The sequence below is a fragment of the Natator depressus genome, chromosome 5 (assembly GCF_965152275.1).
Source record: "Natator depressus isolate rNatDep1 chromosome 5, rNatDep2.hap1, whole genome shotgun sequence".
NCBI classification, from domain to species: Eukaryota; Metazoa; Chordata; order Testudines; family Cheloniidae; genus Natator; species Natator depressus.
Window position 1 is genome coordinate 100,223,505 of NC_134238.1, and position 25,978 is coordinate 100,249,482.

General features: G+C 42.9%; 1 protein-coding gene across 3 annotated transcripts in view; it reads right to left on the bottom strand.

The window, feature by feature from the left end:
- Positions 1-25,978, bottom strand: part of RFX3 (regulatory factor X3) — a 228,589-nt gene that overhangs the window by 11,976 nt on the left and 190,635 nt on the right. For all 3 annotated transcript variants that reach the window (XM_074953307.1, XM_074953305.1, XM_074953306.1), the window contains 7 exons: positions 14,699-14,820; positions 12,682-12,794; positions 11,707-11,822; positions 11,053-11,207; positions 2,255-2,352; positions 1,778-1,927; positions 572-780 (listed from right to left, as the gene is read on the bottom strand). In XM_074953307.1, coding sequence (XP_074809408.1) covers positions 572-780; positions 1,778-1,927; positions 2,255-2,352; positions 11,053-11,207; positions 11,707-11,822; positions 12,682-12,794; positions 14,699-14,820 — 963 coding nt within the window. The remainder of the gene's footprint in view (positions 1-571; positions 781-1,777; positions 1,928-2,254; positions 2,353-11,052; positions 11,208-11,706; positions 11,823-12,681; positions 12,795-14,698; positions 14,821-25,978) is intronic.

Genomic DNA, 25,978 nt, shown 5'->3' on the forward strand with positions numbered 1-25,978 from the left:
AGAAATGTTCTGTCAATGTACTTTATACAGACAGAAAAAAAGTTACATAATGTTACCATGTATTTATATACAAACATGACACACAAAGAATATACTTTATTTACCAGCTCTTCTTTGGTAACAGAAGTAACACAGAATATGTACTTTTTGCTTGATGTTCTTCCACATATTAAAAAAGACTGTCTTCAAAACGAAATAAAAATAGAAGACATGGTATTTTAATAAATGAATATTAATAAAAATAATTTTACAGTTTTATAGTGTTTCATCCCAAAGATTTCCTGAACATGTCACAAATTTAGGACCAAATTTGGCTCTCATTGCATTTGTACAATGCTTCTGAAACAGTTCACAAGGATCGCTCCTCAACCACTGAGTTGCATTCTGGCCTTGAATTTGAGGTTAATATAACCCTACCCTTTTGAAAAACACTATGGGATCTTTAATAGTGAGTGCTCTGTGGTCTGATCTTATTTTTCTTCCATGTTATCAAAATCTCTGTGTGTGCGCACATTTCAACAGCAAAGTATGAAATACACTGAAAACATTTTAAAAGAATTTTAAGTACTACCTGTAGAAAGACCATTTTAGCAGAAATTGCCGTGCTGCTTTAGGAAAGCTGGGTCTTCCTTCATATGGTTTCAATGCTTGCATCATTACATTATCGAGCCAGGCAGCCCACTGCTCCAGAGTGCTCTGCTGCTGAAGAGTCATCTTGAAGTCGGTTTCTAGTCTCTGAACCATGTTGTCATCACACTGGCATACCCAGGAAGCCTGCTCCTATTACAGTACATAACATATCTTCAATTAACATCAGTATGTGAAGCTTATGCATAAAAGGAAAATTATTATGAAAGATTAAATAATCAGCTGAATGAAGAGGATGAACTACTCTTTCCAGGCAAACTAATGAAGCCATTTTTATTTTTAAATCCCCCATAATCTCATTCTTACAAAAAGGTGGGCAAAAAATAAACAAAATATGAAAATGGGCTTTAAATAAAATATCTAAACTAAAAATACTGTAGAAAAAACAGAAATGAATAGAGAGCAATACTCAAATATTTTCATATGAAACTTCTTTAACTCTAGTCCTTTCTAACATTGATCATGAAAATTTTGGGAGTTGATGGGTTGTAGGGAGTGTAATGGCAGCATGTTGGGTGAGCAGAGAAGTACTAGTGCAGAGAGTAGTAAGCAGTGGGTGAGATCAAGGCCGTTTTGTTTGCCTGCAGGCAAACAAAATTAATCCAAATTAATTATGCGATTTATACTATATTTACAGAGACACTGGAATCACATTTTAAATAGAATAAATAATTTGAAACACACTGTGACCATAGCAGGTAAGTGTATTACTTTTAAATGTTTAAAAAATGTGAGTAGGACACCCTCGCTAGAAATATTGCAGTATAGTTAGCTACTATTAGATATGCCCAGAAGACCACACCTATTGCCTTAGACCTCATCACAGGAAAGAAGCATTAGTTCTAAAAATAAGTGGACTCCTCAATTGCATCTCCACTAAATGAAAGTCAGCAGAACACTTTGGGTTGGAACAGAGGAAATAGAGAGGAAAAAGCTCCGATATCTTTCCTTCCTGGGGACAGTTGTGTAAACTGTTAGATTTGGCTAGACACACTCAGCATACACCTCAGCAAAATGTACCTGTTGCATTTTCTGGGTGGAAATATGTGAGTTAATACTAATGATCAGAGTTATGGGGAAAACAAAAGAGAACACTTGATAAACTCTGTTTTGTAAAGCTACAGTTTACCTGGACATTGGCAAAATCAACACGGTTGAGGTCATTGAGCATCTGGTTGATTTGAGAAGTGTTCTGAAGCACAGCACGAGCTGCCTGAGCCAGGTGATTAAGAGATGTGTATCTTCGCAGAGTCTGGGCAAAGGCACTTACAGCGGCAACCTATGAAGAAATCCATTTTCTCAAATCATATTGTACTTACATTATTTTTAGATCAACTTGTCCCTTGATGATTCTTTTATATTACATTTTAATTATATATTCATTTTGTGCGAGCCATCTTACGTGTGAATCACAGCATTTAAAATTACAGATCAAATAATGTTTCCTCATATGTTTTAAAGATTTTCAGCAAACAAAACATAAACATAACAGCATTTGTTGTAGCTATCAAAATGCAAATATTTTTACTATAGTCATTAATGTCATTCAGGCTCACTGTTGAATAATGCAACTTTCATTCCAAACTAAACAGTTACTTAATTTTACCTTGGTTTGTATCATTCTCTGTGGAATATTGTTCATGGCATTGGAAAGCCAACCTTCAAGGCTTTTTGCAAAATTGCGAATGGCTTGGGTCAAGGCACCTAAACATTAAAGAATAAAAACCAAATGAAAAAGAAGTGCCTGTACTGAAACCTTCATGTCCTTTATATTTTAATATTCTATATTGATGAGATCTGCTGTTTTTACATACTCAGAGGCGTATGCAGTCTAGGTTCAAAATTCTTCATTCACATATATAATATGCAAGAATTATTTTATTTTCAGCTTTTCCAAGCAGAACTGACCTCCTTATCTAAGAAGCTTTCAAAGGTCTATGGCCAAAGCAACAAAACACCAGTGGTTAGTACTGTTTCAGGTATTTCTGTAGAGGAACATCAATAACTGTAACAACTGTTTTGTATCTACTGAAACAAGCAGGATTCTCTTTACATCATTAATTTTCAACCTTCCACTGCACCTAAGTGCTTTTTCTTCTCAGGTACAGAGAGGCACAAAAAAATTGTGATTATTACAAAAGTACAATTTCCTCAAGTTAGCCCAAATTGTGCTGCACCATCACCAACATGATGCTTATTCCAGTTTTAAAGAATAAAACACATGATAGTGCAGTGCTCAAAGGCAGTATCAATCAGCAAAATATAAAAATATACATAAGTGATAAAAAGTAGGGTTATTCTTACCGTGGAGAAGCCTCTGTTTCCCTTTCCCAGTACAGCTCCCTCAGCACTGATGAGTGGTCCACACAGGTGGTTCGAGAGAAATTTTATAGACCTGTCGATGAGCCTGTGACATCATATTCCCTTCTATAAAGGAAGAGATGGACACTAACCTGCATTTCTCAAGTGAGAAAAAGTTCTAGTTCATGAAGGGGGATGGAAGGGAAATATGTGCTGAGGGAGCTACACTTGGAAAAGAAAAAACAGGAACTCCTCCACAGTAAATAAAACCTCACTTTTCCTTACCTCTCACTTGCTCTCTCAAGTATAATACATAGATCTACCAAAACAGTGTCACATAAAAGAGAAAGGAAAACTATAAGTTTCAGTAGACTCATGATGAATAACGCAGTTGTAATAATGGTGTAAAAAAACCTTGAAAGGGGGAAACTCAATTGTCTTTAAAAGATTTTGAATGACATGTAAAAGGAAACAATGAAAATGTCTACAACTGAGTATTGATTGGATCCATTTATAAAATCATCTCTCTCCAGTAGAGTAAGAATTAGTTGTAAAGAAAAGTTATATTCTTTGAGAAATATCCACCTACAGCTAAAATAATTAATGATTCCCTTTTTTAAAGTGTGTGTTTTTTAAAGGAATCAAAGTTATTTAGATCTATCAAAAAAGATAAAAAAGTTATTTGTCTTCCGAGCATATTATTTTGTTTTCAACTATGCAGTGGGAACTAGTGATGGGTGAACCTGGTAAGGTCTGAGCCTTGTGATGTTGCAAAACTGGGCTGGAAGTCTTATGAGAACAGGCTTTTTCATGAGTCTTCTAGGACAAAAAGAGACTTCTTTTTTCTGGTCTGTCAAATACCTAGCATACTTTTGGTGCTATGCAAATTTATTTCTGTACACTTATTAATTAGCTGTGCATTAATTCATGTGACCAATGGTTTTAGAGAATTTCTTCAATACAGTGTTCCTTGAGCTGTAACCACTAAGTTAATGATACTAGTTATCTAAGGCAAAATTAGTTTTTTCATGGACAAACACTGAACAACAGATATAGTAAAACATCTCTTTCATATACTCATCTTTCAGAGCAAAGTATCTCTATTCTACTTTCAAAATAAGTGTGATAAAAAAAGAAACGAACAACAACTGATGAAGTAAATGTTGTCTTTTGTTGTGATGAAAAAGAGGAATAGATGATAGTAAGAGGCATACTAACTTCCACAGCAGGAAGTTTCTTTTATGTATATAAAATAGATTATTTAACATAAAAATTGTATAGAATAACCATGAATTTCTGAAGACCTCAGAGGGAGAAGTGTCATTTTAAACCCAAAACAAATTCTGTGCCCTCTTTGTTTCAATCAAGTGAAAGCATGCTACCTAAATGTGTGCTGGCCTTTACTTCTTTAAGCCCTATTCTAGAGAGGAAATTAAAATCTCTTATTTTTCTTTGAAGCAGTAATTGTTTATGTGCCTGGTAACTACAAAAGATCTTAAAACGGCATTTCTTTAGACATTCTTGGTACTGATTTGGCTATCACACAAGAAAACTAATTTAGAGAGTGACAAGGTGATCTTGCATGCAGTTAACAATAAAAGTGACCTGAGCTGCTTTTGATTTGTTACAGCCTGTGAAGTGCTGCTGTCAGTAATAAAAGGTTTTGCAGGAAATGGCATTGGGAGTAGTGCTGTTTGTTTCATTAGAGTCATGCCAGCTAATGCTGGCTTCAGAACTAAAAGTGTTCATCTTCTATAAGAGTACCAGAATCGCTGAGGGGACAGCCACCGAGAAGATCATCTTCATGGAGAGGGTGGGCAATAGAGCAGGTTGCGAGGGCTTCGAATGGTCGTTTAGTGAGAACAGAGAGAGAGAGATATTCAGGTCCCAAGAAGGGGTAGGTTTTTGTACAGGTTGAAAGGCATTGAGGAAGCAAATGGTGGTTGGGTGAGTGAAGATGGAGGAACTGTCTAATAGAGGGAGGAAGGCTCTGAGAGCCACCAGGTGGACTCTGAGGGAGGAGTGGGCGAGGGCCTACAGTTTAAGTTGGAGGAAGTAGCCCAGGAGGATAGGAATGGATATGGAGTCTAGTGGGTAATGGTGGTGGTGTGTCCAAGTGGTGAAATGCTTCCATTTTGTCTGATAGCAGGTTCTAGAAGATGGCCTCCTGCTGTGCGTGAGGATGTCATGCGCTAGGGTGGAGCATGGCTCTGTCTACTTGCGAGCCCGATCCAAATACCACGCTGTGAGGCGCAGCAGGCATGTGTTGGGGTTTCAGAGTCATCCCTGCACCTGTGTGAGGAGACCTGGGTGGGTGTGGAGGCAGATTGGGGGAGGCGAAGGATGAGCAGGGAGATGGAGGAGGTCCATGAACCAGTATTAGCAAGGCCAAAAGGGGACTATCAATATGACCTTCGCTTGATCCCACTGAATCTTGTGCAGGACTTGCGGGAGTAGGGGAATGAGCGGAAAGTCATAGTGGACTTCATTGTCTAGGGCAGGAGAAGGGCATTGCCCTGTGAGTCTGGCCCCAATGCCCATCTGGAGCAGAAGAGGGGGAGTTTGCAGTTCTCACTGGTCACAAAGAGTTCCCAGCACAGGGTGCCCCACCAGCGGAAGACAGAGCATCATGTGGGATCATGTAGTTCCTACTCATGAGTCGCATAGAAAAACCTGCTGAGTGTGTTCGCTAGGGAGTTGCTGGCACCCAGAAGATACAAGGCTTGTAGTATCACTTCGTGCTTGATGCACCCTTTTCAGAGTTGGAGGCCTCTGCACATAGAGAGAGTGACTTGTCACTGCCTTGCTTGTTGATATATACAACTGTTGCCATGTTGTGGGACAGCAGTTGAATGTGATATGATCTTATGAGAGGGAGGAATGCCTGACAGGTAAGACGGGCAACTCTCAATTCCAGAATGTTGATGTGCATCTTGGCCTCTCTCGGTATCCAGAGGCCGTGGGCCATGTGACTAGACAGGTGGACGCCCCAACCAGTGAGGGAGGCCTCTCTGGTGAGAGTGGTGCAGAGAGTGGGAGGTGTAAACAGGGTGCCGACCAAGACTTTGGACAGGTCGGTCCACCACATGAAGGACTCGAGGACGAACCAGTGGAGCAGGACAGACTTGTTCAAGCAGTCTGTGGTTTGTAGATCAACCTGAGCCACAGCTGAAGGCAGCATATATGGAGGCAGGCATGGGGTGTTATGGAGATGCAGGCCGCCATGTGGCCAAGGAGGGAAAGACATTGGTGGATACAGGTGTGCGGTTTGTGGCATAATGTTGCGATGAGAGAGGTGAGGATGGCAAACGGGTCTGCCGGGAGGAAAGCTCGGCTCACAAGAGCGTCCACGAATGCCCCAATAAAGGTGATCCATTGGGTAGGGACGAGGACTGGCTTTTCCCTGCTGATACAAATGCCCAGGTTGGCGAGGAGATTGCAAAGGGTCTGTATACCGGAAGGGAGGTGGTTGCGTGACATCACAATGAGGAACAGTCATCAAGATAGGGAAACACGGAGTGGCCAAGGCGTCGCATGTGGGCTGTGATGATGGCAAAGACTTTTGTGAATACACAAGGAGCAGTGGCAATGCCAAAGGGGAGGACACAAAACTGAGAATGGGAATGAGCAACCCGTAAAATGGAGAAATTTCCAATGAGCCAGGTGAATGTCGATGTGGAAATATGCGTTTTTCATATTGAGAGCTGCAAACCAGGCTCCGTGAGGGAGGGAAGGGATAAGGAGGGAAAATGTGACCATCCAGAACTTGAATTTTCGTATGAACCTGTTGAGTAATTGGAGGTCCAGAATGGGGCAGCAGCTGCCTCTTTTTTTCAGAATAAGGAAATACAGGGAATTAAAGCTGCAGCCCTAGTAATGGAGGGGGTTGCGCTCTCTGGCACCCTTTCGGAGAAGAGTGCCTGCTTCCTCTCAGAGGAGATCTGAGTGGGAAGGATCTCCAGGAGAGTGCGATGAGGGGGGAATCAGAGGACTTCTATAGAGTACCCCTGGTGAATGATGTCAAGCATCGAGCGGTCTGTGGTGATCTTGTCCCAGTTGTGGGCAAACAGGCAAGACGGCCCCCAAGGGTGACATGGGGCAGCATGAGAGGGATAGGAGGAGGTTCAGATGGGGGAGTCAAAATGGGTGTTTTGACTGATGTTGTGGGAAGGTTGAGGGGGCAGAAGTGGTAGCAGCGGAGTAATGCAGTTGTTGAGAGCGCTGGTGATGTCGGGACGATGCCTGTTGTTGTTGGAAGTAGGGGTAGAAGGAGGTGTTGGGGCAGGGCAAAAGGACGACTTCTGCTGCCTGCAGGTCGGGGCCTAGGTGTATATGGTGAGTGACCACAGAGCGGGGTGGGAATCACTGAGAGCGCGGAGGGATTTATCCGTCTTGTCACTAAAGCTTTTGGTTGTCAAAGGAGAGGTCCTCAAAAGTGGATGGTGCTTTGCCTTATGCTCCTTCTGGGGCTTCTTGGGAGCTGGGGCAGCCGGGTCGACGCACAACTCTTCACCTGATCTGGCTCAGGGAGGCAATGCTGTGTTTCAGGGCAGTGCCCATCGGGGAGCTGCCCTTATGCCCATGTCCATGCTTCTTATGTTCATGGTGTGGCTTCTGTGGCAGTACTTATGGCTCTGTTGCATAGGAGCAAGACAGAGGGGCACTTACTAGTGGTGACAGATGCCATTCCGATGGATCTGCCAGTTTCGGATCAGACTGCACACATGGGCGCATAGCCTCCTCCATTAGAAATGTATAGAGGCAAAGTTCTTTAGCTTCTCAATTTCGGAGCGGGAACGATCGGCAGAAGGAACAGCCGGTGACGACATGGGCTTCGCCAAGGCAGTAAAGGCACAGTTGGTGCTCGTCGCTCACAGCAAAGGAGCGTGGGTTTCAAAGCTGCCTTGCCAGGGCACAATCCCCGGAAGCGCGGGGTGGGAGGGATCTGTCCGACGGGGGAAGAAATCCAACAGGGATCCTAACTAATTATGAGTCTTACAAGCTACTATATACAATTATAAACAACTATATACACTGAAAAAATGGACAAGCAGTTCTCTTAGCAAGGCTAAGAGCACTGAGGAACATGGGTTCTGACTCTAGCCATGTGGCGATAAGAGGGAACTGGAGCAGTGTTGACCTGCATGGCCTCTGATAACCCTGGATGCGAGCTCGCGGACAATGCACAACACACATGCAGGTCAATGGACGCTACTACTGCAAAACTGTTCCAGCTTTGGCGCATGTCACGGATGCGCACCCATGTTTGGAATCCATATAGGGACCACCACTCAAAGAAGAACTTGTACTTGTTGAGAAAATCACTACCCCTTTTTGCTCTCAGCTTCCACTCTTACTCTTGAATGATGCTTTTTCCAGAAAGCCATTAGCAAGTCAGCTTCACCCATCTCTGTTCTTATGGGGCCAGCCACATAAACCCAAATTTCCCTGAATCCTGTATTTAGCCTACTGTGGTGAGTGGAAGACATTTCCTCAACCTCTGAAGCAGGTAATAAACTACTGCTGCTCCCACTACTGCTGTTTTTGCATTGGCATTTTGTATCTTGTACTGAGACTCATTCCAGAGTACACTGTGCTAAAGAACTAAATCTGGACTAAATTTAGGGATTTTTATTGAGCTAAATGGACTTTGTGACAGAACGGTACCTTTTAGTTGCTGAATTAAAGGGTCACTGTAAAAGGGCGAGGGGGATTTTAACTCTCACTAATGCAGAATGGCAGGGGTGGAGGATGGGGAATTTGGGGAAGTGGGCCTACTTATGTGCCGTCACTCCTGCAAAAGATCAGTATGGGAGAAACAGGCTAGGTAACTACTCCTGAAGATCCAAAAAAGAAAGTGGATCAAACATCTGCCCTCTAAAGATATTTGAAGAGATGAGGGTATGGATGGGAACCCACCAGGATACCATAAAAGATAGGAAGAGGCTTGTTGGTAGGAAGTGGTCCTTGGATTAAAAGATATTTCTATCAAGCATCACCCAAACAACAGGAATCCCACATACAGCATACATAATCATCCAAATCTAACTAATGGTATGTTCATCCATTACTGCATTTCATTCCTAATGGAAATCCTTTGTCAGTAATGACAAACAGAATGAAGAGGACCCAAACATACATGGACTTATCAGCACTGGACATATATGCTTCATCAATGAAGAATTTTTTGAAATCCTGTACAGACACTGCTCCATCTAGCTCATGAAGTAAATTGAGAGTAGGCAGGAAGATGTCATAGCTAATAAGCTAATTTACAAAACTTCTCTGGGGACTACCAGTCAATGCAGAGGAAGCAAGTGAAAGGCAAGGGAAAAAGCAGGATCTGGTACATAAATCAGTAAGCATATATACACACATTAAAATATTCCATGATAACTTCACTTACGCAATACATTTTTTAAAATCAGAAACTACTTTGTGTGGATGGAATGGAAGACTATTTTAATAGCTCATTTCTCCTTCATTCAAACCTCAATTCAATTTGTGAACTTTAATTGAAATTTTTTTGAATATTTGTTTGAGCTGGACTGAATTCACTTGAAAATAAGATTCTACCTATTTACATTAAACAGAAAAATAAACTCCACCATAAACATAGGTCAAAGCCAATTAGTTTAAGTATGTAGACGAAGGTTGCTTATTTAATCTCTGTATTTAAAAAGGATAATCATTCAGCATTTCTTCTTCTCTTTTCTATTTCATTAATAAAAGGGTCAAATACAACTGCAATCCACCAATATCTTAATCTTTGCCTTTTTAACTATAAAATTTAATTAAAAAATTGTCTTAATATATGGTTGGCATTTGGACTTTTAGATTCACAAAGCTAAAATTTCTTGTACCACAAGTACTGTACTGTACTGTGTATAGTGACGTTCCACTCTGTTTCATTAATAAGTGAAGGTCAGTAGCATGTTCTTACAAAGGTGTAGGTGTAATTTTTTTCTGACCTGTCTGTAACTGGAATCATTAGTAGCAGTTGTATTGACACCAACAGAAAATAGCTTTGTTAGTTACAAGGCTATCTGAGGCACCATCTCCTTTAAATATTAATCCAATTTAACTATGAAATGACTATTGTTTGGTTCATGAAGCGAACACAATGCATATGTAGTTATATGGATTTTACCTGTACAATATCATTAATTATTATTGTTAATGGAAGATATATTCATAATATTTAGCATGACATACATGACATAATAAATACTTTATAAAGGAATTCAACTTTGCTGGAAACCAAGGTGAATTAGTTTTCTGTCAAAAGCAGTCTTAAAATTCACTGCCTGAGCAATTACGGATTCCAATAATTTTAGCTTTGAAAAGAAAACTGTACTCCTGAGTAAAACAATTTGATAATGGTTGGCTGGCCAAGGTATTATACTACAATAAGTCACTGAGTCTATCAGGTCGGACATAGAACAAAAAATGTGATAGCCTGGAAAAACGAATAAGGCTAAAAATGTTTGACTTTGCACTACACCATTTTAATAGTAAAGTGTAACATTAAAATTCATAACCTACTGACTTTAGTAACCCCCTGATCAACAACAACTGTTTAGTTGTCCAGAAACGAAAGCATACAGCATATACATAATTTTTATTAGCTATTTAGAAGCTAATGTAAAACCTAACCCAAAGCCCACTAAAATAACTGGAAAGACTCTGAATGATATCAGTGGACTTTGGCTCAGACCCATAGTGTGTTGGAGTCTATCATGTAGACTAGAGTCAGAGTACAAAGGAACAACGTTTTTGATACTAAAGTATAATAAAATAAATAATATACAATGACAAAAGCATCTTTTTTTTTTTTAGGAAAATATATCCTGAAAACTTCTGGAAGCCTGTTTTTTTATCCTCTTATAAATGTGGTGAAATCATCAATCCCTTTTTCTTTAAATACAATGCATACACCTATTGCTACCTTTCTACACTATAAAGCTAAGAGTGACCACATATACTGCTCCTGTAGCCTTCAAAATCACTCCCAAAGGTTTCCTGGGAGGTATTGTAGGCATAAGATCACCAGACCAAAAAAAAAAAAAAATCCTTACAAGACGTCATCTGTGTTCAACTTACTAGGAATAGGTCTAAGGACGTCAGGAATGAGAATCTCCACCAAAGCCTGGTACATCACATGGTCACAGTTACACATCCATTTCAGAATAGTCTCATTTTTGCACAGAGTAATCAGCTTTGCTTTCGGAAGTCGACTTTCTATTTCACTCAGATTGCTGGTGTGAACAAATGTATCAAATGAATAAATGAAAATGCATATACATGCAGATAGGAAAACAATGGACTTTAAAATATTTTATTTAATAAAACATTATACATGTCTGAACCACACCCAACAGCACTGCTGCACCTTGTGTCAGATGAGATTGAAAAATGGTCTTCAAATTTCTGCTACAGCACATAACTTATGCAGAGGTATGATAAGAATGGTCCTTTTATCTCAAAAAAGATTGAATACAATGTTATGAAAAGATACCTCTACTGTAGTGATCCAAACCAAATAAAATGGTAAATATACATATACAATCATTTCAAAAAAGCAATTTGTGGTAAACACTAGTTAGAGTGGACAAACATTTTAGACAGCATTAATTTAACCTCGTAAATTAATGATAGCAAGTTAGGTTTCCAGTTAGTAGTAAAACTATACTTCTATTTGATTTTACATCTGCAGTTAAATGATGATAATAACCAGTAAAAGAGACATTTACTGACCTCGGTTCACTAATAGCAGTGCCATCAGCTTGAGTGGAAGGAGAATAGCGCCAGAAAGTTTGCCACAATTTTTCTATCAGGCTAAACTGAAGGTTCACTACAACATCCAATATTGCCTGGGGGGGGAAAAAAAAAAGAGGCAAGTGCAGGTGGTCTTCTACCTAAATTTTCGTTAGCAGGGTATGTTATGACAACATTTATATACTGGCTATATTTTGCATAATTAGGAGGAACAGTGGTGAAATGTATATTTCTAATTTAACCAGTGATCAGAGTATATATCCGATATGTGCAGAGAGATACACTAATAGAAGTATAAGTGGATGTGAGGCAAAAAAGAGAAGGTCTGCCCTAAACAAACATATTTGATGAATTCACATAAGCAAAACTTCTAAAATAGCTAAAAAATCAAGGGAGACAAAGTAAATTTGCCATGACTACTTCTGCACTGAAGGTTCATATATCTTTTCCATTTCACATCATTTGAAATAGTTGTAATAGCCACAGAAATATTCCAGATGAAATGTGGCTTAAAGCTCTCATCTCAGGAAACTTGTTTTTGTAATACTTGAAAAAAAATATTTGTTTCTTAATGTAAAAAATAGAAATGATTAATTGAATTAGATTTATACTCCCACAGCAAAACCAAAATATTGTATGCAAAATCTGAAATCTTAATTTCTCAAATCTGACAGAACTATCAAGATCAAGAACAAACTTTTTAAAAACAAACTAATTTTCATTCTCAAAATTGTATAAAATATACTAATATTGGCTATTCTTACAAAACGAGAGACTCCAGAAAAATCTTATTGTAAAATTTCCCTTAGAACTGAATAAGCAAACTGCTTTTTAGACAAGTTAGACTCTCTCAGGCTGTAATATGTTTTGTATAGTCATATTGCATTGAGAGTGTTTGACTTCTCATGAAATAATCAAAGGTAAAACAGTGTATATGAAATACATCCTTCTTACCTCACAGTGCTCTCTATAAAGACTCTGCAGTGATTTGATATCCTCAAACGTAGTACCATCTGGCAAAGAAGATATTTCAACTTCTCCAAACTCTGGAAGTACTCGAGATGCATCTGTTTCCATGACAACATAATGGAAGAAAGCTATTGTAAATAGTACCAATTACAGTTTAATTAGGAAAACCTTTAAGAATGATACAAAGAAATAAATTCTAAAAGGTATAGTACCCAAAGAACAAACACGTCCTTATTTTTATAAATAGCAATAAAAAATTATCAACACAAAATTTTAAACAAACTATTTTTTTAAGTACAAGATATACTATACGGCAGGATATATAACATGCTAAAATGAAGTTATGTATATCCTACATGTCTGTACATCAAAGGCAAGCACTAAGGTATTTCAGTCTACAAGATATTTTCAGTAAATCACAGAATAAAGTACAATATGTGAGTTTATAGCATATTCACATTGACTAGGTTTTATTTTGCACTATTGAACAGCTTTAGTACATTCAGTAGTATATTTGTCAGAGTATTCAGCGTTTACATTTGGAATTTAATGGACTTTAATGCATACCTAATGCATACTTTGAGTATGCTGCATAAAAAAAAAAAGTGTGTGACCAGTTATGTGTGTTTCAAAAACACTTACCACTGGCCTAAATATACTCCCACTGAAGTCAATGGGAGCCAAGTTAGGCCAATGGTGAGTGCTTTTAAAATCCCAGTTTATGAACCTAACGCTAAGTGTGCAATTATGTAATGGCATGTTCAAATCAGGTGGTTATATATGCAAATAGTTATTAAATTACCACTGCTGTGTGCACATATATGATTTATATGTTCACCTGTGGTAAATGCCTCATGAACTGATGTATGCACAAATTGCACATTTTTGTGCATGTAGACCTTGGACCAAAAGTTTTCAAATTTTGGTCCCTTCGGTCTACAGTAGTATAGATTATATCATTTAAAAATATAGCATGCATGGCCATATTTCCAAATGGTAATGAATACATTGCAATTGCAAAGCTTGAATGTAACCCCATTTTACACACACATTCAGGAGCGAAGCATACAATGGATGTGAGCACAAATATTAAGGCATCAGTTTTAAGTCTGACTGTAAATTTGACACACAATATATACAGTAAATTGTGTTGCAGTATATGTTTACAAGTATAGTGCAAATATAGATTTTGCACAACTTTTCTTCTATACATACATGAGGTATGTGAAATATTGCATAAGCTTCATGATGTAGCGCATATAGTTTCTGTATATAACTTCTGGGCAGTGTTCCCTCTAATTTTTCCCACGCATATGCAGAATGAATTTTTGTTATTTGCAACAATATGGAGGTGATGTGTGACACATCACCTCCATATTAGTGCACATAACAAAATTCATGTGGTGGGGGTGGGGCCGAGGGGTTTGGAGTGTGGGATGGGGGCTCAGTGCTGGGACAGAGGATTGCAGTGCAGGGGGTGGGGGCTCCAGGGTGGGGCTGGGGCTAAGGGGCTCAGGGCTGGGGCAGAGCGTTGGGGTGAGGAGGGGGAAGGTGGGAGGCCTCCGGCTGGGGGTGCGGGCTCTGGGGTGGGGCTGGGGATGAGGGGTTTGGGGTGCAGGCTGCCTGGGGGCTGCGGCGGGGAGAGAGGACTCCCCCCAGCTCTCTCTCCCTGCAGCAGCACCTGAGCTGGGGGTGGGAGGGGAGGCACCTCTCCCCCAACCATGGCAGGTCTGTGCCGGGGCTTGGTTGGGGCCAGGGCGCCTCTCCCCCAGCCACGGCAAGTCCGGGGCAGGTCCGTGTTGGGGGAGAGGCACCTCTCCCCACCGCAGCCCTAAGCCCCTGCACGGGGCTTAATAGGCAGCTGCGCAGCTTAGAGGGAATTTAGCTTCTGGGTGCCCCAATATGAATGAAAGCTTTAATGGGACACTAAGTCTAGAGAGAATTATGGTGATGCCAGATGTTTATTTTTATTTGTACACCAGTATAATGTGCCCTCACATACCCAAAAACTGTTGATGATGTTGACTTTGGGCAATTACAGTTTGCTCAACAGATGTGCCTGTCTGCTGACCACTTCCTGTGAAACCATCTGCAACGCCATCCACTTTCTGCATAGGCTTGTACCTAAAAAATATTGGACACAAAATTAGACAAAATTATCCTTTTATTCAACTCCTCAAAAGTCCACTGTTACACAGTATGATTCTGTCCACTTCAGTTGCTCTGTCCTTAAATAGGATTTCTCCATCTCGCAAAAATCTCAATATATAAAAGTTCTTTTCAACTAGATTCTGTGGTTGCTCTCTTCCTCTCAGGAATTAATTCAAATTTAAATTTGGCTGGGGACACTGATTCACTAAAATTATGTTCCGATTGGCCAGCTGGTTGGTCTAGCTGAACTGTGTTCACTGAACAAGGAAGTTGTTCAATATTTCTCTTAATACTTATAATTCAATATGTGGCTCTCTTACCTTATTTACTGTACCATATCCAAACCCTGCAATGAATATGGAATTAATACTTGCCTCATAAGCTTTTCTATGGCTCATCACTGTACTATTTGGGCCTAACATACATTAAATAATTTATTTCCTCAATACCCCATGTGGTAGTGAGGGCTTTCTCAGACAGAGACCGAGGAAGGGAGATTAAGGCCAAAATGTGCAAAAATATCAAGGTGGGTAAGGTAATCTCTTTTATTGGGCGAGGTAATATCTGCTGGTGAGAGAGACAAGTTTTTGAGCTACACAAAGCTCTTCTTCAGGTATATTCTGAACTGAATTAATATCTTGGGACTGACATGGCTACAATTACACTACATACAAAAATATCAACTAATTCTGGGTACCTTAATGATCGGCTGCCTACACTGAGACACCTTAGGCCTGATTTTTTAGAGTCCTTAGCAATTTTATATTTAAAGGACTGTGCAGATATTAACTAATCAATCATCTGAAGCATCTTACAGATAGAGAAACAGAAACACAGTAAATCAAACTCAGGAATTTCCTGATGCCCAACCCTATGCTCAGCTCATTCCTTCTGACCATACAACTTTTCTGCAAAAGAGATTGAGCCTCAAATGCTCTGAGTGAATTCAACTGCAATTGTGAGCACTCAGCTCTTCTGAAAACAGGCTCCAGGTGTCTAAAACTGAGCACCCAGAATACGAGGAACACACAATTAATGGTCACCTGTGAAAAGTATGGTTTAAGTTAGTTGCCCTGCATCACATCGGAAGTCTATGGCAGAGTCTGGGATAGAATCCAATTCTCCAGGATGGCATTTAACTCCTTTAGCTATGATACAATCCTTTTTCTTCCTGCAATCCCCTGTCTCATTCACCACACACCTTCCAACTTCTGCAACAAATAAAGCAGGGATCCTACAAACAACAGCCTCACTCGTTGCACACCCTGGATTCATTCTCTGAACACCAAACATCTTGTGCATTGAATGAGACAGAGAGTCTGTGGAAAAAAAATAGTATGTGATCTTGTAATTAAAGCCTATATAAATAATGTACATAAACAAGGAGGTAGAATTAATATTGCATGGACAATCTTAATTTTTGCATTTCCTAATGTTCAGGCCTTTGCAATCATACCATTCTTTCAATGTAGTTTTTTTGTAGGTAATTTGCTAGGATTTTTTTTAAAAGAAAATTAATTCTGTTATGTGCAAATGTTATGACCTCCCTGTTATCAGCAGGATTTGACTTCTGGATATTCAACACTATGGCACCTATACCACTAAAGTGAAAGGATTAACTATAATAGCTGGCAGCAGAAATAGATTGTTCTCCATTGTGCACCAGCCACTAGATGATGGGTAACAAAATTCATGAGTCGGTCCATTTGAAACACTGTATAGTTGAGTGCTTAGATTTGACTGATTCCTTCTAAAGCAGCCTGGCTAAATGGCTGAGAGTTGGGTTGTATTTCCAGCTTATATAACTCCTCACTGGGGTAGAAGGCCTTGCTCAAGAATAAGGGTGGCAAAGGACACAGAACTATTAACTACTAGTCAGTAAAAGAAGTGAGACTTCAATTCAGGGTCTCCTGGTTCGCAGAGGGAGGATCTGTGTCGACTGTGTCCTGTCAAGAAGTGCACTATTTGTGGCATAATGAAGTAAGGCAGTGCATACAGTGTTGGGGACGTTCAGGATTTTTACTCCAAGCCAGGAACAAGCTGTTGTGAGAAAAACACAGATGGAAAATGGTGATTTTGAAAAATTCGTAACTCAACCAAATATGTTTGGATTTATATGGACACTTTGTCTTTGTGGAGCTTAGCTGGAAGTTTTGCAACTAGAGGGAAACGGAAACAAGGTAAACCTGAATATCCTCCACGGAAGGGGAAAGGTGTTAACCTCCGCTGAGGTCTGAATTTTTCCTCTGCAGAACAACAGAAACTGTGTAGGTTTCAGAAGAGTGGCAGAATTCCAGCCTGGGTTTGCTTCATTTGAGTTAAAAACGGTTATCCTACCTTTTGGTAACTGTTGTTCTTTGAGATGTGTTGCTTATGTCTATTCCATTGTAGGTGTGCACATGCCCATGTGTGCGGTCGTCGGAGATTTTTGCTGTAGTGGTATCCAGAGGGTCAGCAGTGGCACCCCCTTGAGTGCCACACCTATGTGTCAGTATATCAGATGCTGCTGACCCTACGCTCTCTCAGTTCCTTCTTGCTGGCAACTCTGACAAAAGGGCAAGAGGGCGGGTAATGGAATGGACATGAGGAAAACATCTCAAAGAACAACAGTTACGAAAAGATAGGTAACAGTTTTTTCTTCTTCGAGTGCTTGCTCATGTCGATTCCATTCTAGGTGTCTCACAAGCAGTGCCAATGGAGATGGGCTTGGAGTTCACAGTCTTGCAGCACTGCTCTGCCGAAGCCAGCATCGTCCTGGGCCTGCTGCGTAAGCGCATAGTGGGACATGAACGTGTGGACAGACGACCAGGTATCAGCTCTACAAATCTCTTGGATCGGCACCTGAGCCATGAGTGCACCTTGACTATCGCCATTGGAGGCACACTTGCCAGCTTGTAGCAGTATTGGATGCAGGCTGTCATCCAGGATGAAATACTTTGAGCAGACACTACGCAACTTTTCATCCTGTCTGCCACAGCAACGAACAGCTGTGCTGACTTGCGAAACAGCCTTGTCCTGTCAATATAGAAGGCCAGCATCCTCCTGACATCCAGGGTGTGTAACCTGTGTTCTTCGGATTTATGGGGCTTTGGAAAGAAGACCAGTAAGTCTATGTCCTGGCCGGTATGAAACTGGGAAACTACCTTGGGCAGGAACACTGGGTGTGGCCACAACTGCACCTTATCTTTGTAGAATACGGTATAGGGCAGTTCTGAAGAAAGTGCCTTGATCTCAGACACCCTGCGGGCAGACATAACCACCACCAGGAACAAAAGCTTCTAGGGGAGAAGGAGAAGAGAGCAGGAAGCCAGAGGTTTGAAGAGAGGCCTCATGAACCTCAACAGCACAAGATTCAAATTGCAGGGAGGGACAGAGTCCTGGATATGAAGGTATAGACAGGTCTCCAGGTCTTTCAAGAACTGGGCTGTCATGTCATGAGCGAAGACCGACCTGCCTTGGAACAGAGGGTGGAAGGCCAAAATAGCGGACAGGTGGACCCTGACTGATGACAGGAATAAGCCCTGAAGTTTGAGGTGCAGGACATAATCCAGGATCACCTGCAGCGAGGCCCGCTCAGCCCGGATGCATCGTTCCAAATCCCAGCACGTGAATCTTTTCCACTTGGCCAGGTAAGTCGCTCTGGTGGAGGGCTTTCTGCTACCTAGCAAGACCTGTTGCACCTGGACCGAGCATTCCCGCTCTTCTGCATTCATTCTTGCAGTAGCCATGCCGATAAGTGCAACGCATCCAGGTTCGGGTGCAGAAGCCTGCCATGGTCCTGGGACAGCAGGTCTGGCCAAAGAGGGAGCCACAGCAGGGCGGCTACCGAAAGGTCCATCAGCGTGCCGAACCAGTGCTGATGAGGCTACTCGGGGGCTATCAAGATAACCTTCACCCTGTCCTGTTTGATCTTCACGAGGAATCTCTGGATCAATGGCACTGGCGGGAAGGCATACATCTGGGCCCCCAACCATGGGAGCAGGAAAGCATCTGACAGGGAACCCCTGTCCATCACCTGAAGTGAACAGAACATGTGGCACTTCCTGTTCTGATGGGACGTAAACAAGTCCACCTGGAGAGTTCCCCACTTTTGGAAGATCATACTGGCCACCTCCATATGGAGTGACCACTCATGGCGAGACACGAAGATCTTGCTGAGGCAATCTGCTAGCACATTTCTGGTCTCGGGCAGGTGCGCGGCTACCAGATGAATGACATGCCGCATACGTAAGACCCAAAGGCTAAGAGCTTCTTGGCAAAGGGCCGACGACCTGGCACCGCCCTGCCTGTTGATGTAATACATCGCGGCGGTATTGTCCATGCGGACCTGTAGCACCTTGCCGCTCAGGTGGGGCAAGAAAGCCTGACAGGCCAGGTGAATCACTTTTAGCTCCCTGACATTATATGAAGGGCCATGAAGGGAACTCCCTCCAACTGCAGGCAGGTGTGAGCCGTGATGTGTGGGTGGCTCTTCACATGGCAGATCAGGTCCGACATGGCCTGAAAACGAACCTTTGGAAGGAAGGTTCTGGCTCGTGTGGAGTTGAGAACTGCCCTGATTAACTCTATTTGTTGGACTGGCTTAAGATGGATTTTTGATAATTTATTAACAGGCTCAGATCGTGGCAGTTGGAACACACCAGACTGAGGCTCCTCTGTACTTGTTCCCGAGACCTGCACTTGATGAGCCAGTCATTGAGATACATGAAGACCTGGACCCCTTGACGTCTCAGGTAAGCAGCCACTGGCGCCATTCACTTTTTGAAAACCCTTGGAGCTGATGAGAGGCCAAAGAGCAGCACCATAAATTGGAAACGGAGGAAACATCTGTGACCTTGGAATATGGAAATAAGCATCCTTTAAGTCGAGGGTGGCATACCAGTCTCCTAGATCCAGGGAAGTGATGATGGAGGCCAGGGAGATCATGGGAAACTTCAACTTCTTGAGAGAGCATCACAGGTCCAAAATGGGTCTGAGGCTCCCTTTTGCTTTTGGGATTAGGAAATAATTGGAGTAGAATCCCTTTCCTGTCATGTCCAGAGGGACCTCCTCCACCACCTCCATGTGCAGGAGGTTCTCGACCTCTTGAATGAGGAGTTGCTCATGAGAAGGGTCCCTGAAGAGGGACAAGAAAGAGAGGTGGTAGGAGTGTGGTGTGGCCGAAAACTGCAGGGTTTAGCCTTGAGACACTATCTCCAGCACACAATGGTCCAAGGTGACCCATGACCAGGCCAAACAGTAGGGACGAAGACAGTTGAGGAAAGAACGGGGTGGATCCTTAGAGGTGAGTGGGGCGTTGCTCTCGACCGCACCCTCAAAATGAACACTTCTGGCCCCTGAGGTGCTTTGCCAGGCTGGACTGCGCAGGTGAGCAGAAGGAGGGCGGCGGCTGAAACTAACATCTCTGTCCCTTCTTCTTGTAGACCCAGGACAAGATTGCTAAGGCCTAGGTGGCAGGAGCAGTCGGAACTGCTTTCTTGCAGACTGCAGCGTATGCATGCCCAATGAGCGAAGGGTAGCCCAAGTGTCTTTCAACCCATGCAGCCTCGCATCCGTTTGCTCTGAAAAAAGACCGATCCCATCGAATGGGAGGTCTGCATCTCGGATCAAGGTCTGCATCTCTTGGGAGAGGCCAGCAGTCTGAAGCCAAGAGCTGTGCCTCATAACCACTGCCAATTCGACCACCCTAGCCACTGAGTCAGCCACGTCCCATGCCATTTGGAGGGAGCACTGAGCCGCCATGGTGCCCTCTTCCACCAGGGTGCTGAATTCCTGGGCCAAGTCCTGCAGGAGAGACTCCTTGAACTTACAGAGAGCGTCCCATAAGTTAAATTTTTCTCTTCTTAGGAGGGCTGGCAGCTGAATAAGTTTTCCTCCCAAACAGATCCAATCTTTTGGCCTCTTTATTTTTGGGGGTCGAGCTGGTATGTTCTTGCTTATCCTTTTCATTGGCTGCAGAGACCACCAGTGAGCCAGGGGCAGGGTGGGTGTAAAGGTACTCAAACCCTTTGGCTGGGACAAAGTATTCCTTTTCAGCCCTTTTCGAGGTGGGAGGGATGGATGAGGGAGTTTGCCAGAGGGCTGTGGCAATCTTGAGGACAATGTTATAAACTGGTAGTGCGATACGGGCTGGGGTAGACGCTTACAGGACATTAAACAAGGTGTCCACCTGCTCAGTCATTTCCTCCACCTCTAGGCCCTTTGAAGCAGGGCCTAGTGTTCTTTAAAATCATCTGGTGGGCTGGCCCTCAAGGGTCCTGCAACCGCCTCATCTGGGGACGAAGATGGTGACTGTACTGCCGGGGGAGGCATCTTCCCCCTTGGGGGAGGGAGACTTAGGGGTGGATGCAGTCTCCTCTGGCTTGACCTCCAAGCATGCCTCGTGCACCGAGCCTGGTGCTGTTCGTGCTGCCAGCTGTTGCTCCGAGGTGGTGGCCAATGAGCGGTGTGAAGGGAGCATCGCTATGACTGGCACTCCCCACCTGCTCCAATAAGGCCACTGTGCTGGCCACTGGCCGTGCTGCCAAGGCGTGCCATTGACGTCAACATGGCGTCGGGTGCCCACTCATGCCAATGAAGTCTAGGCGAGGGGCTTAACTGCCCTTCCGTGACAGAGGAATCCCCTTCTGGTGACCATGGTGGAAAGTCAACACTTTAGTCTGTTTGCTGACTGTTGCCATTAGAGACCAGTGCCCAGAGCGAGTGGATCAGTGCCGGTGCTGGTGCCAGGGAGACTGAAGATATGACAGAGAGCACTCCCACAGGGCAGGTGACTGGGACCTGCACCTACAAGATGAAAAGCGGGTGGGCGAACAGTACCAGTCGTACGGAGACCAGCATCTCCTTCTAGGCAATCTGCATCGAGACAGCAGGAACTGCAATCGCAGTGCCGATGACAAAGGCGATCCCCAGAGGATCTGGGCTGTGACTCCAGCGATCTGCGGCGTGGAGGTGGAGAGCACTTCTTTGTCTCTGGGGACTGGTGGCGCTCCACTGCCCCGAGGGGTCTGAGCAGCTGGCTTGCCCTCATGGGGAGCCTTTGCTGATTCCTACAGCATATACACTTAACAACTACTTAACCCTAACTACTTTTAACAAACTATTTACAAGGCCCTAAGGCTTGAAGTCAGTAAAGACAAAAAATCGTTAGACCTTGCTATGCAAGGACAGGCGCTCCTACCAACCACCACAGGTGGTAAGAAGGAACTGAGAGGCCGTATGGTCGGTGGCGCCTGATATACTGATGTATTGGTGTGGGACTCAAGGGGGCACCTCTGCTGATCCTACGGATACCCCAAGGCAAAAATCTGCGACGACCGCACGCGTGGGCGTGCACACACCTAGAATGGAATCGACATGAACAAGCACTTGAAGAAGAAGATTTGTTCCACCCCCCTCTGATCCAGGTATAGTTAACTCCTCACTTAACCTTGTCCTGGTTAACGGTGTTTTGTTGTTACATCACTGATCTATTAGAGAACATACTTGTTTAAAGTTGTGCAAAGTTCGGTTATAACATAATTTGGCCAGCTCCTGCTAGTACAGTACTTTGACCACTACTTGAGGGATTCTCTGGAAGAGCAACCCGTCAAAACTAATGGGTGGGGGCTTGGAATCAGGGTGGGCCAGCAGCCCCCCATCAGCTCCTCTCCACCACCCCCAGTGCCTTCCACCTGCTGGCAGGCCCCGCAGATCAGCGCCTCCCCTCTCCCTCTTTGTGCCTCCCGCCCACCGCAATCAGCTGTTTCATGGCATTCAGGAGGCTGGGGAGGAGTGAGGACACAGCATGCTTAGGGGAGCGGGGGGGGGGGGAAGAGGCAGGGGGGGTTTTGGGGGAAGGGATGGACTGGGGGCAGGTCTGGGGCAGAGCCAGGGGTTGAGCACCCATCTGGCACTTTGGAAAGTCGGCGCTTGTGCAGCCGTACATGAGCCATCCGGAGAAGGGAGTGGTGTGCTCCAGCGGGATAGCGTGGGTTCATCATCGTGTTCAGTTTCCCCAGGGAAGTGTTTGCAGTCACTGTGTGCATCTATTGCCTCTCCTCCCTCCTGTCTCCCTTGGTGCTGTCTTGTAGAGTGTGAGGCTACATTAACAACAACGTGTTAACCCTTGAGGGCTCAGCCAAGTGCTAGTTCATCATTTAGCATTCCCTGGGAAATATCCCACCTGATAGCAACGCTTAGGAGAAGCTCAGGGAGCTCATAAGCAGGTCCCCAGACAATCACCTGATTAGAACTTGTTTAAAACTTTTTCTGTATATGTATATAATGTCTTTTGTCTGGCGAAAAATACTTCCCTGGAACCTAACCCCTCCTATTTACATTAATTCTTATGGGGAAATTGGATTCACTTAACATCGTTTCACTTAAAGTCGCATTTTTCAAGAACGTAACTATAACGTTAAGTGAGGAGTTACTGCACAATCTGTGAGAGTCTGTTATTAAATGGCTGACTGTAATCATGTTCTCATTCTGATCCAATTAAATGGCAACCTGGAGAGTCTTATTTATTTACTTAGATTTTGTTCTAAAAGAAAACTCCACACCAAAGGGTGCCTATACAAAGCTCTGGGGACACTAGAAATATATTTAAATGCACAATTACATAGCATAGGATATACAAAACATAAATTGTCCAAAGCAGCAGCATTTCTGTGTTGCGCAGTTCCACTTTCACAGGAGAAGGTTTACCTCCATTTTTGTTGATGTAGATCAGAGTGGCCTGATTGTTCACTTAAAGCATGATCACCTTTAGGATATCAGGTCTCCGAAAGTACATACATGGCCACCCTATCCCAGGACATTTATCTGAAGTTTGGCTTCACATAGAGGCCAAGGGTGAAATTCTGGCCCCATTAAAGTCTATAACAAAACTCTCATTGACTTTAATGGAGCCAGGATTTCACCCTATGTGTCACGGTTACAGAACTTTTCCGCATGGGTTCCTGATTCTAGGGTGGATGCACCTGCAATTGCTACAATTTGGAGTGGAGGCATTTGGAAATTCTTTTCTAATTATAAATGGCCATTATAAATACTGGAGAGAACATCAGGTTTTATCTGAAAATTCCTGTTAATCAAAACGGATACTGCAACACAGCGTAGCTAGTTGCTACAGAATGTGTCATTTCACAAACTTTTCAGCTTTTGGAATACAATCCAAAATGCCTAAAGGGCATAAAAAAAACAATCCTTTAAGAATTTCTAGGATTTAGTAAGAACTTAATTAAAAATATAAAAGCCAATTTAATCCTCTAGTGCTTGAAGTCAGGATTATTTTAGCATTTGCTCCAATGTGCTTTATGTGAAATATGTTGGGGAAAATTCTGAATTTTGGCATGGTGACAGAGTGACTTATCTCATGAGTTGACCAGTGTCAGTAGCACTGAGAAACAACTTGCAGGATCCAGCTGAGAAATGGAAAGAGAGAAGATTTTTTTCCCCAGAGGTTCAGTAAAGCCCGGCGCTGAGTATGGTAGGCAATCTTGGACGTACTGTCTTTTATGAGTAGTAAAAAATAAAGCCTCACCAATATGGGTGATGAGAGACTTCCCCATTTCCTTCTGAAGTGTATAGCCAGTCTTGGTTACCTTTTAAGCTTTAATTATGGACATGGAAAATACTTACCAGTCACTAGTGTATACAATCTCCCTTCCAGGTCTAATCATTCTTTTCTAAAATTCGCCTACTGTTTATTTTACTCAGACTTCTTTCATTTTCCCAGGCCTCTTTATTAGTAGTGAAAGAAGAGCTATAAAGGATACAGACACATTATGGATATTACATATTTCAAAAGATTTGATTCAGAGAAAAGGGTATTTGGATCTCAGAGGAATTTTACATGGCTAACTACAAGTACAGTAAAAGTATGGAAAGTCTTCAGATAATAGTGTCAATTTTCTACATTTGTGAGGAGTTTCTATGACCATCCAGAGGGCAGGGCCAACTAAAATCTTGGCCTGTCTATCAGATATCTCCTTCTGGATGTCTAGCCATCAGTTCAAGCTCATTAACCTCAACATTGTTAGAACAAAGCTCAAGCTCCCGCCCACCCCACGAACCCTCCCTGCTCCTTCCTTTCTTGATTACTGTGGACACCACCATTATCCTATCACTCGGGCCCATAACCTGGGTGTCATCTTTGACTCCGGTCTCTCTCTAGGTCTTCACATCCAGGCTATGTCTAAATCTTGCAGATTTTTTCTGCATAACATCTCTAAGATACAGTACTTCCTATCTATCCAGCAAATTTCCCTTATTGATAGAGAGTGAATGAAAGGGGGCTTTCTTCCACCATCTCTTGGGAATCCTGGCCATAGGACATAGCTATATCATAGCTTCTTCCTTCACTTTGATAGTTTTTTAACTTCCCTCCTGGCATTGGCTACTTTTGGCTCTTTAGCCTAACGTCACTGTTCTTTAGGTACTTCATAATCCTTTGTTACCAGCAGGGCCGGCTCCAGGCACCAGTGTCCCAAGCAGGTGCTTGGGACGGCAGTTAGAAAGGGGAGGCAGTTCCTCCGGCCGCGGCACCAGTTCTGCGGCAGCTTCTTTGTTCCGCCCGCCGTGGCGGCAATTCGGCAGCAGCTTCTCCCCTTTGCTGGCTGCGGTGGCAAATCGGCGGCAACTTCTTCCTTTTGCCGTCCGTGGCAGCAGTTTTCTTCACTGCTTGGGGCGGCAAAAACTGTAGAGCCGGCCCTGGTTACCAGTCCCCACAACCCTATCAACCATAGGCACTATAACAAAGTTCACAGAATTTCCTCTCAGTGGGGTTCCACTCCCCAGGAGGTCAGAAAGAATTGGCTGGTGATTGGGTCATGCTGCCCCTTACACTCTTGGGAGGGGGAGTATGACAAATGCTTGCACAACACTTAAAGGGCGCTACTAGAAAAAAAAAAGCCCAATCTTTTATGCAGGGGTGCCAGCTCACCCATGAGTAGAATTCACATGCACAGCAGCTAGAAGAAAAAGCCTGCCTTTTCGTGCATGTATTTAAGGGTAAATTTTGAAGCTGAAACGATGACATAGAAATTGGGGATGGGAGGTTTACCCCCAAAAGATTACAAAATCAGAAGGCAAGCAAAAACATATTTTAAAAAAATTTTATGATTTTATGCCAATCTCATGATTTTGG